Raw genomic sequence first — 17,869 nt, forward strand, 5'->3', positions numbered from 1 at the left:
CTCCAGTTCATACTGTGGATTCGGTGAACTGTTAATTCCTGCCATCACGAGGGTCTGATGATATCAGACAAACAAGATTGACAGAGCAAGGCACAATTTTCTCCTTGTTTTACTAGACCAACAGATGAGCACACAAGGTCTTAAAACGAGCATAGCTCTTACTCTATTATAGCCGCAGATCATCATGACAAGAGGCTTAATAAAGAGCCTGTTAGCCTGAAATCCTGCTCATTTCTTCTATTTAGTTTCAGAACGCAAGACAGCATCAACAGGAGAGACTGAAGACACTCCCTGCACTGTATCACCCCTGTACATGATTTGAGCACCCCGCTGCCAAGCGTGGGATGCACAGTCAAATCGCCTCAAGTCCATCATTACCCCCCCCACACTTGTGAGATTAACCCCAAGTCAACCCAAGTGTTTCCCAGCTACTACTACTGGAAGAACTCGGCCCAAATTCACAGCTAGTTTCAGCCATCCCCAAACTGCATATTTTCCAGCTGACCTTTTTGCTCAGCCCTGTCCATAACCATGCAGTGGGCGCAGCCCCGCAGGAGAGGAAGCGTGCTTCTCCAGTGCGCTAAGCAAGTGGTACAGATTAGACTGCAGCACCTGGCTTGACCCACCTTATACCTCCCCAACAACTTCAGCAAGGAGAAAACTTGCTTGGAAAGCACCCTTAAATAATCTGTGCTTGATTTAGTGATTTACACGCTTGTACAAAAACTCTACAGGCTGCCTCCCCGCAGTACCATGAATTTCCTTAGCACACTCGTCCCAAAAGGCACGCTGGCTTCTGCAGCCACATCTTTCAAGGGGCAGTATTTTAATCTTGCTTTGTCTGTGGTATTTACAGAGAAGCATTCCTGAATCTCTCTACATAAAGGGACAAGCAGATTATTGCACTTTTACTGAAGAAAGCTTTGGTAAGGTGCAGACGGTTACATTACCAAGGTTAATTTATATTGTACAGAGCTAAAAAGTGAATGAGTAAGACATACTAATATTACATACAATATCAGTGAATATTACAGGTCAGTTTGTAGGACTTGAGGTGCTGCATCAGATATAGTTAAGTCTGTAAAAATGGGACTTGGGGAATCTAATCTCTTGAAAATAATTGCAAATTTACCAACTTCTTCTGCCTCTCCTTAATATTAAAGTTAGACAATAAATGAGAATTACAAGTACCAGTAGATAGGTTTTATATCTGTATTCTCTCATTTTCATCATTATGTCTACTGGGACACACTACAGCCCCTCAGGGAGAGAGAGGTTGCAGCTGGGCTCTCTGGATTTAAAGAGATCATCTGGCCCTGTTGCAAGCGGGCTACGATTCCGCTGCACAGAGTTAAGAAACCTTTTTGATAAGAAAAAACAGGGAAAGAAAAGGCAGATGTTTAAACAAACACAGTTGCTACCCTTCACACAATGGAGAAAGCTGCCCAAAAGCTACTTGCACCAGAAATAAGCAAGAGAGGCTACAGTTTACAAGGTGTAGGCTGAGAACATTGGGATACAGCTAGTTAGCCAGTGATGCTGAAGCGCTTGTTAAAGCGTAGACAGAAAGGATGCACGCTGCCTCTGCAGGAGCCGGTGGTGGAAATCTCTGCTCATTACACCTATTTGCAAACACTGATGTTCTCCCATTGCCCTTTGCTTCCTAATCCTCCAAATCGCCACATCCCCCTGCATTTTGAGATACGATTATCCAGGTTTTCTGGTATATAACTTTCAAGTGGGGAGGAAAAAAAAGGAACTTAATGCAGAGAAAGAGGCAGGTGTCCCATTTGAACACTACTCAGTTTGGAGCAAGCATTTGACTGAACCAACATGGTTCAGGTCACCAGAGGCCCGATTTGGAGACAATTAAACCAAAAAGGCGCTGAACAGCACCGGGTCAGAGTGCTGGAGCCCAGGTCTTCTCTACACTCAGCTGCCCAAGTGCTCGTCTAACAGGGAGCCCACACATTGCATAGAGATACCCAGTTTTGAAAGCTGTGTTACTCTCTTTCCCCTCCAACACATACAACCCTTTTGTTTTTGGCCATGTCTCCTGTATTATTAAGTCTTTCTTCTCATACTTTTATGCCCCCAGAAAGCCTTTATATTAAAACTCATATGCTCTCAAAATAATAAATATGAGTCAAGGATTGGAGAAATTAAAAAGAGGTGTCTCTGCTGCTTCTTTTTCTATCAGGGAAATCTGAACTATTTTGAGTGACGATTGTATTCTTCCATTTCATGCAGGTAACAAGTCTTTTATTAAACACAGGTGCCCAAAAATTCATCCCAATGCACTGCAGTAACTTGAATGAGCATGTCCTGGGGGTAATTCTAGCCTTGAGTGCTGGTAGTTACTGTACGTACTTGTCTGATTAATTCCTCTTGACTTACGAAGGCATCCATCATGTCACAACGAATGATCTATGAAGCACACTGTACCTGAAACCCTCCCCTCCCCAAGTCATTTCCCCAGCATCTAAAACAGGCTCTTATCATTTGTAATCAGTAATTAATAACAAAGCATTCTCACTAGTGCAATTTTTCTGCTAAGGTTAATGTAATATTTCATCCTAGGCCAGCTGCTGTTTTACGACTTCCAAGCAGGACAGTAAGTAATGTCTTTGCATAAGAAGTCATCCACAGAGTACATCAATTAGCTCCTCTTTCATCAGCAGGCATTTTGCTGTGGCAAGGGAGGCTAATTAGACGTAAAGTTGTTGTTGACCAACAGGAATATGTACCCAAAGTTTGGCATTGTACATTGACCTTTCTTCCCTATGTCTCCATTCTGCATCTTTCCCATTAAGGAGTTTTTAATCTATGATCAATCAAATACTGTGATTATAAGCTGCACTTACAATGCTGTTGTTATCTCCACATATTTGCCTACAAAGATCAGCATCAATCACACAACATATGTTTTCGGTATCGGTAAAATTTTGGGGCCACTTTTTGCCCCCAAGAAGGACGCACACATATTTATGACTATCATCTCAGCTGCAAAGCATCAATAAATTCTAACGTATTGTCCTTTAGATAAGCTGCACTGTTTCTCATACTCCAAAGTTCACATCAGGATATCTGTGTTGCTGTCCCTGGGAGGAAATTCGGCACTTAGAACATATATATGTGAAAAAGGGGGAAAAAGTAGTGTAAAGCACCGGTATATAGTGCTGGTGTAACCTTGTCTTACTAAAATTGGCAAGTAACTTTGGAGGCCTGTATTTTTCCCCCCCCCTTTTAACTGATATAGTAATTGTCTGGCAACTCAGGCTCTTCTTGCATGATGTAGCTGACACGTCTCAGGAAGCTCGTGACCCACAGGTTGTTGTGCACTGCCAGAGTATCATGAGTTGTTTATCCTTCTTGTAGTCTGTCCTGGTCACCTGCTGCTGGAGACAAAACACCAGGCAAACTGGACCTTTCATCCTACTCAATGGCCTGCCTTTTCGTTCTTGTGTTTCTAAGAATGAGAAGCTGTAGCACACAGAAACAAAATACACAGGGCTCAGCGCCTCAGGATCACCAAGGGCAGAAATACCAGGTTTTAAGCATTTGAACTTTTGATTCAAAGTGCTGTGGACAATGCATACATAGAGCTCGGACCATGAAGCTCACCACAAACCTCTGTCCAGGAACTGGTACAGCTGCCCACGGAGTCATCCTAGTGAGTGGAAATCAACTGAAGATAGGAAGTTACCAACCTAGATGAAAGCTGAGTGATGTGGGCTGAACTAGGCTGATGTTTGCTGATGCTATCCCGGCAGCCTGAATCACGGATAATTACGCAGCAGCTCTAAAAAAGGAGCATTTGCAGCCTGAGATGACTGAGGATGTATAAACACTGTCTGCAAGGCAACAGCTCGCTTCCTTCCTTTCACTCGGTGGGACAGAGGGGAGAAAAAAAGTGGAAGTAATAAAAGAAATGGGCTGTTTCAGAATGACTGCTCCAAAGCAGTCCCGTACAATTTCATAACACAAAGGCAACGTGAGGTCCACAGCTCTGACTCACCAGCTTTAGCAAATCACCAGACATCCTGGCTCCAGCTACACCAAAAGCAGCCACCTAGAAATACATCTCCTCGACAAAAAAAAACATGTTTGAAAAGGCAAGTAACAAATGGCAAACAGCGTGACCTTTAGTGAAAGAGTCAAGTTGACTCACAAATTGAAGTCAGGCAATGTCAAACTAGAAACTGAAACAAACTCATCCTTGGATTTGGATCCTAATGGATACAGGACTGCATCTCTGCCGTGTTTCTCTCAGCAGTCTAGATAGCTAGATCAGACAATGATGCAGCCTGTATTTAATGAGAATGAAATGTTCATCTTGACAACTACAAGACAAATTCTAACTTTAAAGATGCAATTATTTCCCATTCCTTTAATATTTGGTCTATTTTGGTTTGCAATTTCTTGTAATTCAGTAGCACTTTCATTGCACCAAACAGATCAATGTTAGCCACTAAAGTGTGTAAGCCTCAAGTATGATGCTGCCCAATTCTGAACTTCTGGTGACTCCAGCTCAATGGGCTGATCCACAATTATCTGTTATTTTTGGAGCAGTGGGGCTATACTCAGTCATACAAATTACAAGACACAGTTGCATACGTTGTCTTCTAAGAATATGTCTTGCAAATATTTGTTTACCCATATTCTTAAATTCCTGGGGTTTCATATACAAAAAGAAACCCCACCCAAGATACAATGCAAGCTTATGTCACGTTCCTGCAAGGCTCTTCATCTGTGTTCAGTTACATCTAGATTTTCTCCTTTGCTACCTGCTGTGTCTTGAATCCTCTTTCTCCTTCCATTTACAACTATGTGGCAGAAGGAAAATAGTTCTGCTTAATACAGATCCAAATTGGCTTTTTAATAACCTCATTAAAGAAACGGTTCGTTTCAGCCCTCAAAATTTGCCGCTGGTACCTCTGCACCTTATTACTAAACCTCTACCTGAAACTGAAAGGGGAAAAAACGATAATAGGGTCTCAAAGACATGCTGCACACGCTGCCTGTCATGTAGACGGAGACCACAGCCTGGAAATCCACTTACTCAGTGTAAATCCAGTTCAGTTGTATTGACTTTTCTTTCCCTCATGGTATATTAGTGCTCATGAAAAATCTTGCAGTGAAAGCCCTAGAGAAGAAATCTTTTGTCCACAGACAAATGCACTTCCCGCATTCTGCTCTATTACAACAGGCAAAAGAGCCAAAGCGTTGTTCCTACTTTTACAATAATCACAAGGCCAGACGCTCAACTAAGACATAAATAACACACAGGCTTTGTTATGGACACTTTCTCTGGCTCTAATTCAGTGCTATCTCCACCCATTTATTCTCTCCTTCTCCACCGAATGTGTGAACAATTACGATCAGTCCACTGAAAATTTGACTGCAATTCTAACATTCAGCTCCTACAAGCCACTAGTCCACTCTTTCAGTCACCTCCAGACCATTGCTACATGTTAATTTACTCAAGCCAAATCTTCCTTTCTGTTCTTCATGGTTTTTTCTCTTTCTTTTTTCTTTTCTTCTTTTCTCTCTTCCTTTCCTTTCCTTTTCACAATCATTTACCAAGCCAAAAGAGATTCAAGAGACAAATTATGGCGTCTGCAAACAACTCAAACAACTCCATAGAAGGAAACAAACCAGCGCAGGATCAGAGAGGCTGTTATGTGTCAACACAGTAAATACCTGTAGTCAAACTCTCAGCTGGTGTAAATCAACCTGTCATGGTTACACACTGCTGCTTATGCAAGGAAATTTGAAGCACGTGAACCATACAGTGCACTCTATAGCAGAGGATGGCAAGCCACAGGTGGGTTCTCCTGTTATTCTAGATCATGTAAAAAACATGCACATGGACACGTTAAATATTTAAAGTTTCCTACCCTTAAAAAAAATCACAACTGCACTTAGCTTGGAGTAATCCAAAGCCATAGCTGCAGGGCATCTTTCAGCGGCCTAAGTCTGGTGTTTGAATTATACGGTTTCCTTTGAACTACAAGGAGAACTACAAATATCTGCTCGATCAGCTCCACTGTTCCTCTGAGGCAGCTAAACTGAGTGCCAAAGAGTTCCTGTGACAGCGCACACAGCCATCGGCATCCAGGAGAAAAACATGGGTTCACCGCACCAGGAGTCCAACAGGTTCTGATGGTCAAGGGTTAAAGATCTAACCAATGTTTTCAGTTATCCAGATCAGCAAGAGAGAGATTTTGGCCAAAAATGTTTTCTTGCACATTTATGGTATATTGACTTCTGACTTGACTTTACTAATGGCTGATCTCAACTGCTTCAGCAAGGAACTGCAGAGAAAGATTAGGAGTCTGATCTCTGTCCCTCCACCCTCACAACTGCTGGTGAATTCTTGAGGAACAAGCACCCTACTGCCAAAATATAGACCAGTCTCTAATCTGCCACCTTAAGAAAGGCGAGACAGACATTTCTTTGGGCGAAAATGGAAAAAGAAAGATGACCCACGTACTTGAAGAAATATTCTAGGGGTCATCTCCAGTCGGTTGTCTCCTATGGCAGCCTCTACTCACTGCCTTTTCTTGTTACTGTTTTCCCAAAATGCAAGCACTTGCTTGCCTGACATTGCCAGTCCCTCTAGGACTGAGTACAGCATGCAAAGCCCCATCCAAAAACCAAACAATTACCAAGAACAAAGAAAAAAAGAAAAACTAAACACTCGACAAGAACGGATGTCAGCGAGCTGATGGAAACACTTCGGCGTAGAAGACGTCATCTGCTTAGCTCAACATCGGCTCCAAGAACCACCGCGCTTCCTCAAACATCGACTTTTCTGTCTGGCTCGTAGGCGAGCCCGGAAAGGGATGCTAATGGTTTGCTCGGTCAGGGCACGCAGAAAGGAAGGAGAGGCAGTGAAGGAGCTGCCAGCTGCGTCCCCTGCTTCAGGAAGCTCAGGAAATTTCAGCTGACCAAGCTTGCAAGGGCTCTGGGATTACGGCCCTTCAGTGGATGGGGCTATTTCTTTCTTACGGGATGTTAAAGGGCAAGGAGGTTTTGACTGACACACAGCAGACCCCAGAGAGAATAATTAGTCGGTCAGCCTCTTTTCCCTTCCCTGCCCTTCTTGAGCATCTGCAAAGAGTCTTTAAATTTAACCTGCAAATGCTAATATTTTTCCTTTGTAGTACTGGATTGTTCCTCTTCAGGGCTTTTACGTGCACTTTCCCTTTACGCAATGCTAACTCCCATAATGGTCAATAAAGGCCAGTATATTAGCATGATAAACTCATGTTCCCAGCCATGCACAGAATTCAAATTGAATTAGAAAGTCAGCCTATGTTCATAAAAGCAACACTACTGAGCAAATGGAGCTTTACTGCACTACGTGTTATCACGTATCTTTGGGTTGTTGTCAATTCTTCATATAAATACTTTAAATCACTTAGACTTCGTTTTGCACACTGTATAGTGAGTCTCTTCATAATCAAACAGTATTTAAAACATTTACTGCCTTGTTAAATCTAACAAGTTAGATTTATTGGGATAGTCACTTTCCTTAATAGCCAATTTAGTAAAACTCAATGTATTCATTGATGGATAAATATATAATAGGCGGTTGTTAAACCTTAATAAATATGTTTAATAGTCAGCTGGCATTTTCTCTCAATGGCAGCACTTCCTCTCGGCTGCCAACAGGAAACGCTGCTCCTGAATGTGCCAATTCAGCCCACATGTAGGGAATAAATTGATCTAGAGGAGCAAATGAGAGCACAAATTTCAGGTAGCTTTCCTGTGCTGCTTGTCACAAGAACTCTAGCTCAGCTTATCCTAAGCTCCCATCAAGAACATCAAGTGTTAAATAGCACACAGTGTAAGGAAGAGTATGAGCTACTGTGTTTGCCTAGATTCCATACAAGCAATGAACCAGGACAGGAAGGGCAGCTGGCTACCTGAAAGCCACAGAAATTATATTCATGTATTATTATTGCAATTTACAGTCTTACCGCATTCCTTGTTTCATGTGTATCATGCCGCGTTCTCTCACCCCACCCTGCCACTCTGTGTGTTGATCGACAGATTAAATTATGATGCCTCGGCTGCTAGCTAGGGGATCCAAAAGGTACTCTCTTAAGGCTTTTAGGTGCCTAAGAAAAAACTTTAGAGTCCACATCATTAGACAACTAAAAGCCTTTACAAATCAGGCCCTTAGCTCAAACTGTAGAACTTTATGGCTAAACTCTGCAGGTCCCAGGATCAGTTCTCCAAGCTGAAGGCAGCTACTGCATATAAATGAGAAAAAACAGACCAAAATACCTTCAAGAGAGAATGTATTTGTATGCTGGGCTGGGAAGTTTGATCATAGCCATGAGACACTCACCTGGGTGGGATTATACAGTTCCTGTAGTGGGCTTCTGGATCCTTTCCGGCAGCAAATGTCCATCCCAAATGGATTTCTACGCATTACTGCAAGGGGAAATTGAAATTAATACAGGTTAGCAACATTGGTTAGCAGTAACCTATTGCAATACCTACAGCAAGAAGAGATTATTCTGACAGATCAGGGGATTCTAGACAGTATTGTGTCTTAATTCCTAATTTTACTTTCCCTAGAAATTGTCCGAGAGCTAAATCATTTATCTATTGTGGAAGTTACTTTAAAAAAAGCTCTCTGGTTCCCCTCTTATAAAAGCTGTTATCCAACAACTTCCAGCTTGGGTGCACAAAAATTCAAGCATAGGGACCAAAGCGACACAATTTTCAGCAGTGCTGGGTATCTGCTTCTCTGATCCTCAGGGAAGAGTCGGATGGATTCCTATAATCAGCATCTCTGTGAGGCAACGTTTGAGCCTCTCTCAGCCTAAATACAGAAGTACACAGGAACCTAATATTAAAACATCTGATTTTAAAGCTTTTGGCCTAACTCTTTGGTTTCTCCTACAACAGACACTCAGCGGTACACAACCCACATACAGTCAATCATTGCTGCACTTCTTGTTACAAACTCTATTTTGCTCTACATATTGCAACTGAATATTTGACTGATCCGAAAACCAACATACGCTATGTCATCCCAGTTGGAGAGCAGCAGGTTTTCAAACCAAAGGCTTTGTCAAAGGTCTGACAGAGGAGCATTTTGGATGATAAAGTGTTTTCAGGAGAGACCTTGATCTGAGCCCCAGCAGGCACGGAGATCATCAGTTTCAAGTTAGACCTCTGTGGCCATAAAATTCTACATAAGGAGCCATTCGGCTCTGATCACCCTCTATAGACACGAGGAAAACAAGAGCTTGCCTGTCCTTCTAATCTCATGTGGCCCACATCATCCTCTGCAAACACGCCTCTGCCCCAGCTTGCTCTGCTAGCTATGGAAGGAGCATCAGCAATCAGATGCCCACATTGGGCATCGCAGCAAGGGGAGATTTGTCTCGTCAAGGTTTAATTAAGACACAACCAAAAGGAAAGAGGAGATGATCCTCCTGGGAAGCCAAAGGCATTAAGCAGAGCTGGGCACGCTTTTACCACCGCTTGCCATGTTTTGTAATCAGAAACTACTGAAGTGTCCTACAGCGACTGTTCTGAGCTGCACCACTTGCAGACATGATATTGCACGCTTCAAGCCAAGAGTCAGAGAATACAGCCAAGTAATGTTTTAATACAGAGGGCTGATACGCAATCATAACTGATATCTCAAGTAGCATGAACTACAGAAAACTGTATACAATTCCAGTCTGGAAACATAATAGATTCCTTCACTCACTTCATATCTGTTTTTCAATGGAAGGCAATTATCTAATAACGTGCCGTGTTGCTTTTCCCCTGAGCAAAGAGAGACTCCATGGGTCTTGTGGCAGGAGCCAGACATATATTAGTAAACAAACTGGCTAAATGTTTTTATTTTCTTCACAATTAGGGTGGTAATGTTATTAGAGGCTATAATTCTAATTTACATGTTTAAATACCTGACTAACTTCCGAGCATTTTAGTCACGCAGCCAAGTATTGCGATTCCTTCGGTTTTGTGCTAATGTGCCTTTTTTTTGAAGTTAACTTAGAAAGTGTTTAAAACAGTTAAAACTTCAAAAAAGATTTTGCATGAGTAATGTCAGCTTCCAGTGTCTGGAAGTGTTTTTAGGAAGGACACACTAAAGTGAGAGTGTGAGACATCCAGCAGTCGTTCTAACTACAGGGCTCCTGTCCATCCTGCCCCGTCTGTCGTCCCCCTCCATACTCTTGTACCAGGAACTGTGTCCAGGGATGCTTTGAAAATCATTTGGTAGCCCCCTAACCATTACAAGAAAACTTTCTAAAATGGAGCCTTCCAGTCAACAGCAGAACCCATCGTTTCCATTTAAAACACCAGAGCAGGGGGAAAGGGAGAGGGGAACGTTTCAGTGTATCCAGGTCATTAGACTGTGATTAACCAGGATCCTGAAACACTGATGCTTCATTCCAAAATGAAGAAGAATAAATTCTAGTGTGGTGTTCCCTAATTTATTACTTAACTTTTCATTTCCATTAAATACAGTAAACAGTAGCGTGCATAAATGTATCCCTTCCCGCTTCACTTAGCCAGCAGGTATCAACACAGCAACACTTTATATGCAGCAGTAACAGCCATAAAGATTAAATTATTTGCACAACATGCAAGATTTGATTCCCAGATGTAAACAAACAAACAAAAAAAAAGCAACTGTCTCCCCAGCAAAAGCTAAGTGCTAATGTAGAACCTTAGTCGCGGAAGCCATTAAATCCTTTTTATGATTCCCAATATTACTTAATTGGTTTGTTTTTTCAATAAAGCTTTTAGAAGAAGACTGCGGAGTTAGCACAGCAACACCACAGCTCAACACGGCACTCGGTTCCCTGTTCATCGGCGTCAGGAACAGCACGCCCTGACGCAGCCGGACACAGCACCTCTGCGCACAGCTGGAGAATACCCGTGCCTGGAATTTAACTGCAGCATCGAAATAAAGGGGAGTACTCCCCTTTCCTCAGCAGAAATCCCACTCGCGCCTCCTGCAAAATTTTCCTTTGGTGAATAATGATCAGGAATGTTTATATATAGTTCAAAACACTTGTTGGCATGCCCATGGACAAACTCACTTCTCAGGGCTCCTGCAACCAGTTTTCTACTGTCTCAGCTTCTCTGCGGCAGTGTTTCATTTTGTGAACGACATGACCTTTGTGGCCTGAATCTCATCTATAGCAATCTGCAGTAAGAAAACTGTAATATGGACATTAACTGCAGCTCAAGTAATTTTAAGAACACTTTCACTAAGACTCCGTCACACTATTGTGGTAGTGAAAATTTTAAAAAATCAAGCCCTTTATCTTCACCAAATCTTCTTATTAACATAGTAAATATCTAAATTTACATTTCATGACTTGGGCTGATCTCCATTCATAATTACAGTTCATTATAATCTAATGATAAGTATTGCATATGCATGGCTCCAAGAACTGATTAAAAGATCACGTTCACGCACACTAAGTGTGTGAAGCAGCTGACAGCAGCATTTAATGCCTTTAATGATTAAAGAGTGGTGTTAATACTGCAACTGCAGCAAAATCAGCAATCCCCTGAATTTAGCCAGGACTGTGAGCAACTGAATGAATTGTTAGTTTGTTACTTAAATACAAGAGCTGTAAGAACAAGACTTTTCTTTCATCTCCAGGAATGATTTGTCCAAAATGCAATCTTGGCCCATGTTGTTAAAATCTGTGGAATCACTATTCATTAATTTAATAGCAAGTCTGGAGAGCATGTTACCTAGGCACCAAATTTCAGTTTCTCAAGAGAGAAAGATAAACAGTCCTCCTGAATTGAAAGCTTATCAACATAATAATCATCTGTGTATATATACATAGAGAGAAGGAAACTACACATGCAAGCCTTAAATTATGTCAGAACAGAAGCGTCCATGCATAACTACTAGAAAACTCTATTTACACCCACTAGTACCAAGAGCAGGAATTTGACCTGTGAATTACAGTGTGCTGAGCACGAGAACACAGCGCTCCCCGTCAAACTGTCCTCCGGTATCTGTGCAGAAAAAAAGTCCAGAGGTTTTGCCACAGTCTTGATCCACTAGATGACTATGAATTAAAATGTAGATCCCTCAAATTAAAAACACCTTTTGGAAAGGCATGGTTTGGGAGCATACTGAGAGCTTGCAGGTCATCATCCAGGCCAGACTTTGAAACTCCTGCCATGGTCCAACAATCCATGTGTCTACCAGCATCTCCTCTCTAGGTCCCCCAGGTGCTGGACCCGTGATGGCAGAGGCAGGGTTACAAGTGGCAGAGTAAATGCACATGGCAAAGCACCCACTAGAGCTTGGCATCTACAAGAGGGGATGTCACCTCCAGGTTGCATCTAGCCAAAGACACAAGACAACAGTGCCTAGAATAACGGGCACAGATGGGGAGGGGCAACGTGCAGGCAGGCAGGCATGGTATAAAGCCTTCATTTTTTTGTGTGACATTTCAGAGACTGAAGATCATTCACATGTAAACACGTGAACCAGGCTTAAGTTGTCACCTCTACTTGGCAGAAGGCATTTATAACACACTTGGTAATCTACAGAGAGCCTGTCCCAGAATGGGAGACCTCTGGTATCCCCACAGGATGAACAATGATGGGAGAAAATACTAAAATAAGAAGCCACATCAATGCAATTTCTTTCTCTCCCTATCAGGAGCTACAGAGAATCTGAGAGAGGGGACATGGTGGCACTTCTCTTGGGAGAGTACTGGCCTGAAAAGGTATGTGAACACTGGGACTATGTAGAGAGAAGAGAAAAGGGGGGAGGGGGGGTTGTCATCGGAAACAAGACTCTCAAAGGCTTAAAACCAAAAAGGTCACCTTCTCACAAAGTGTTAGAAGGGCAAATGAAACCATTTCTTACAAGCCTGTGTGGGATCAAGTCACAGAGAAGACTCTGCTGGAAGAGACACACAAAATAATTGTCACTTTTCTCACTGGACTTACAGAGACAAACAAGTGACATTTCAAACACCGGGTGCGTGCATTCAGCAGCCACCTATATCACTACCACCCTACAATCCCGTAAATGTCAGAGGCTCCCATTTCCAAGACTTCTGTAGAATAAAAGCTCCCCGACTGCTATCCGGCAATTATTTCCTACTCGGTAATGTTTAATTTACATTGCTTGGGCTATTCTAATTACTTGCAAGATTTCAAAAACCAAATGTAAAAACTTTACCTCTGTTCACTGCCTCTTAAATTAACTGTCTCATATTAGCAGCCTTCCAGTACCTGCAGGGGGCCTACAGAAAGCTGCAGACTTTTTACAAGGGCGTGTAGTGACAGGACAAGAGGTAATGGCTTTAAACTGAAAGAGGGTAGATTTAGATTAGCTACAAGGAAGAAATTCTTCACTATCAGGGTGGTGAGGCACTGGAACAGGTTGCCCAGAGAAGTTGGGGATGCCCCACCCCTTGAGGTGTCAAGGCCAGGTTGGATGGGGCTTTGAGCAATGCGGTCTAGTGGAAGGTGTCCCTGCCCATGGCAGGGGGGTTGGAACTAGATGACCTTTAAGGTCCCTTCCAACCCATTCTATGATTCTGTGATTCTATTATATTACAAATATTTGAGAAAAGTTCTGAGGACATATTAATATTTAATTTTTCATTACATCGGTCTAAAGTACAAAGACAAAATTCCCTAATACAGCATTGCTTAAAGCTGATACACATAATTCATTCCACCTGTTTGGGATACAAGCCACTGAGGAAAAAGTATGCATTGGCAGCGGTATGTTGAGACTCCCATCGAAGATGGGATCCTGTTCTTTTTTTAGAGAAACAAGCTATAGACAAGTCAAATATATTGCTTTTTTGGTCTGATTTATCTTCTTTTTTGAACTGATTTCTCTATGAAAGGCTGAAAATTGACAGCAGTCTGCTTGCTTCTTTTGGTTGAAGTACATTGCTTTCCATCTAACATTGCTGTCCAACTGCCCCTAATTTCAGGCCAGGGTTAATGCTTTCCATGGAGCATCTTACTGACAGCAAAGAGCAGGTACATAAGCTAGTACCTTCTCCTAGATCCATAAACAACCAGGTTAGGGCTTAACACTCACCTAAACATCCCCCACCCAACCTAGACAGAAAAATCAGTGCCACCTGGCCCAGGCAAGATAGCAGCATCAAAACAGTTACTTATATCTTTGGCGTCTCTAGCCACGTTTAAATAAGCTACTGCCCTCAAACTTCCTGAATTTTTACAGCGAAGCAAGAATAATTAATTATACTCACACTGAAGGTTTAGAGATTCTCTTCAGCTAAAGATTTGGACATGGTTTGCCTTCCAAACTCTCGCACAAACTTCTGCTATGACCCCAAAGCAGCACAGAAAATTACTTCTATTGGGCACATAGGATGAAGCACTGAAATACACACTCAAATGACTATACTATACACCTTCTCAGAGACACTGAGACATCCATAGCTCAATCATAAGCATACATCTATAAATGATATTATAAAACTACTGCTCCATCTGTACTGGCAAGAATTATGCTCAGGGCAAACTGGTCACATCCGAATACAAACCTAGCAAGGCTCAACTGGACAATACTTTGCACATGCAACACTCTTGAAGCATAAAAATACTCAGGGCAAAGTTGAAGTAAGTGACCCTAGGAAGCAGCCCTTTTCCAGAGTTCATCAGAGGCTCTTGGACTGAATTTTTTTGCAATTTGGAACATCCTGTCCACATACTTTTCAGACACTTAGCTAAAATCATGCTGAACAAGCTTGTCATTAGTAACCAGCTTGTTCTGCTTCAGGAAAACGAGCCTTCCATAATAATTTACAACAATCTGCTCTGCAAGACTTCACTTCAGCCAAGTCCAAACCGCAGGCAAATTCGGAAACTCAGCGACAAAAAGACTACCTCATTTCAAACTTCATTAAAATTCCTGTGCTCCCTTCTACAGACTAATCAGGCTAAGGACACCGAACAGTATGAAAGGGTTAATTTTTAATCGGCCACCAGGAGCATGAGTAGTGAATGCAAATGCTGTCACACAGCACTGGCTCCAGAGCCTGAGTAAGGAGACTGTTAGATAGCTCTCCCAGCAATGATTTATGAAGACTAATCCTTCAGCAGCGGTTCACAAAGATCGACGGATTGATAGCAACATCTTGTGACATCTGGGGCCTTGTGCTTTGCCGTGTTCAGCTCAGGATTTTAGACTAAATTATCGGTCCTTCATCTGGAGACCGCAGGTACAAGGATTTATGACTAAACTCTTGTCTGGCCTCTTTCGTTTTCTTAAGGCAAAACTGCAGCTTTCTTTGCTGGAGCTTGGGAGAGCTATTTTTAGAAAGTAAAAATCAGATTAGGTATTCTATGTCAGCATGCCAAAGTCTTAAATGCAGAGAATGAGATAATATTTATCCTCTACATTAATGGAGAACCACATTTTGCCTCACACCAGACAGTAACTAGCAACATGGGGTTTTACTCAGCATGAGAAACAAGCAAAAATCCGTGGCCAGAGCACCTTACCCTGTGTAACACCGCTGTGCCTCACGGACAAACTGACAAACTAGAGACCTACTGAGCTGGATGCTGTATGCACATAGCAAAGAAACAATCCCAAAAACTCCAATGTTTGAGAGCTCCACCTGAGGAACAGAGATGCTGTATTTTGGGTTAGCAATACTGGTTCATTGATTCAGCGTGTCCATCCTAGCCTCCCCCGATGTTTCCACTCCCACTCATGTACCAGAGGGACCTACTAAAGTAAGACTGTGGATGAATATGACAAAACTGAAGGATGAAAAATAAAGAAGAGGTCACACCTTAGTGAAATGATTACGGCTGAGACAAGCAGCAAAGCCACTAGTTATGGGACCAGCAAAGTGATAGTCCTCAGTTCACGGATCAGAAAAATAGAGGCAAAGAGGTTAAAAACTTCCACAAAGCAAATTAGTTGCTACAGATCAAATTAATTCTAGGGAGCGAGGTACCTATTCTAAGCTACTCATTTAAGCTCCTACAATTAAGAGGGAGCTGCAGCTGCAGAGATGGGTCGCCCCATGCGCCTCTGGAGGTGGCTCCCCTCCTTTCCACTGACCAGCAACCCTAGATGATGATGGCTGAAGTTACGCTAAATAAATCCTGGCACAGCAAGGAACTGAATCTTAACGTTTGTCTCTAAGCTCTAATCACTAATTACAAAGGTTGTAAATGCCTTCCAAAGAATAGAGAGATCTTTAATTTCTTTTTGCTTTAGACACATTTCCAGAAATAAATTTGTATTTTATCCTGTTTGTTCTCAGATTAGCATGGGGATGGGTTTAATTGGGCACAGTGGGGAAGTTAATATCCTTGGGTGAAATTATGCAGAGACTTAGATCCTTGGCCACCCTACGGACATTGCATGTGGCATAAATTAGCACAACATCTTTCCTGTTAATGAACAATGAAGAACTTTTTTCCAGTAATTTTTTAAAAATGTTAATCCATACGGAATTTCTTTAGAAGTCTCAAGAAATTATCCACAAACCTAAATCAAGAGACTTTTCCACAGGCTTTACTTCTCACACGAGGAGAGCTCTGTTTTGTTTTTCTCTGTCACACACAGGCATACGCTGCTTTTAATGCAGCAAGTTTTTGTGGGTGCAAACTACAAACTATATTAGACTTGGTCAGAACTCTTCTGACACAACCTTGTTTCCTCTGGCATGAAATGCAGATTCAGGGGCATCACAATACTTCACAGGTCAGTTCTGGATGGATCGCTGACCACCTCAGCCACCTGCTCACCTCTGTCTACCCTGGTTTACGCCATCCATTAGCAAAGCCAGATGTCCCAAAATGTTGATCAAAATGGTCTACTTCTTTTCTCCCAGAACTATTTCTAAGTCTTCATAAATAAAAAATTAATTTTTTTACCATCCACATGAACTTAAGAAGTTCTTTGTTTCCTTTTTTCTTTTTTTTTTTTTTCCCCATATGAAAGGCAACTTTCTACAAAGGAACTAAGAAACTAAGGAATTGTGACCAACTTTAACTACATGTATTTCACAAGCAAACGTGTATTATGAATTTGCATGAAGGAACACTGTGGATCCAGTATATTAAAATGCAAAGAAAAACTCTCTTTATGGACATTATACTTTTTCCTACTTTTCCACTACAAGTTAGCCATGTTTTTGCAAAATGAGACTGCAATAATCTGGGAAGGTTGGAAAATTTCTAGTGAAGCCTACAGGTTTCCAAACATGCCTCCCTCCAATTTCTAGATACTCGCTGTAACAACATCAGCAGGCACATCTGCTGCTGGGTTCTCTTTATAGCACAGAGTTGAATGCTCTACTCTGTTCTTCTTATCAGCCTAGTTTTCAAGCCTGTAGATAGTTGGCTATATCCCATCTCTGTGATGCAAGTTCAAACAAAAACTGTGTAAATGTAGGTCCAGGGGAAAAAAGCTACATTTGCATTGTCCTAAAAAAAGAGAAGCTAGATTTCTTTTTCTGTATTTCCCACTACTTCCATTACACTCCCAGTACCAGTCTACTTAAACACGATGTAAGAGCTCGCTAAAAAAAAAAAAAAAAAAAGGGAGTGAGAGAAAAACCTTTGAACGAGGAAGGCTTCTTTAGAAAGCTGTAATTTTAAAAGCATTTATCTTGAATCACGGTCAAAATGAAAATGACGGCTGCTGCAGCTGCAGTCTATTTGAGCTACTGTTTCTTTGCTGTTCTTCAACAGATGTGCACTGAAGATGAAACACAAAATCATATTTGCTATGGATATACTCAAACGCACAGCAAGCCTTCTCACAAGCCAGGCAGAATGGAAAATAGAGCTGCAGCAGTCGTTTTAACCTGGAGCAATGAAAGGCTCA

At 41.9% G+C, this 17,869-nt stretch overlaps 1 protein-coding gene across 3 annotated transcripts in view; it reads right to left on the reverse strand.

Moving 5' to 3' along the window:
• CHST11 (carbohydrate sulfotransferase 11) overlaps positions 1–17,869 on the reverse strand; it is a 173,978-nt gene that overhangs the window by 87,422 nt on the left and 68,687 nt on the right. For 2 of the 3 annotated variants that reach the window (XM_072871098.1, XM_072871106.1), the window contains exon 2: positions 8,363–8,448. In XM_072871098.1, coding sequence (XP_072727199.1) covers positions 8,363–8,448 — 86 coding nt within the window. Of the gene's footprint in view, positions 1–4,018; positions 4,058–8,362; positions 8,449–17,869 lie in introns of those variants that run through there. The other variant, XM_072871115.1, reaches the window with a different exon arrangement.

The sequence above is a fragment of the Ciconia boyciana genome, chromosome 1, assembly GCF_034638445.1.
Source record: "Ciconia boyciana chromosome 1, ASM3463844v1, whole genome shotgun sequence".
NCBI lineage: Eukaryota > Metazoa > Chordata > Aves > Ciconiiformes > Ciconiidae > Ciconia > Ciconia boyciana.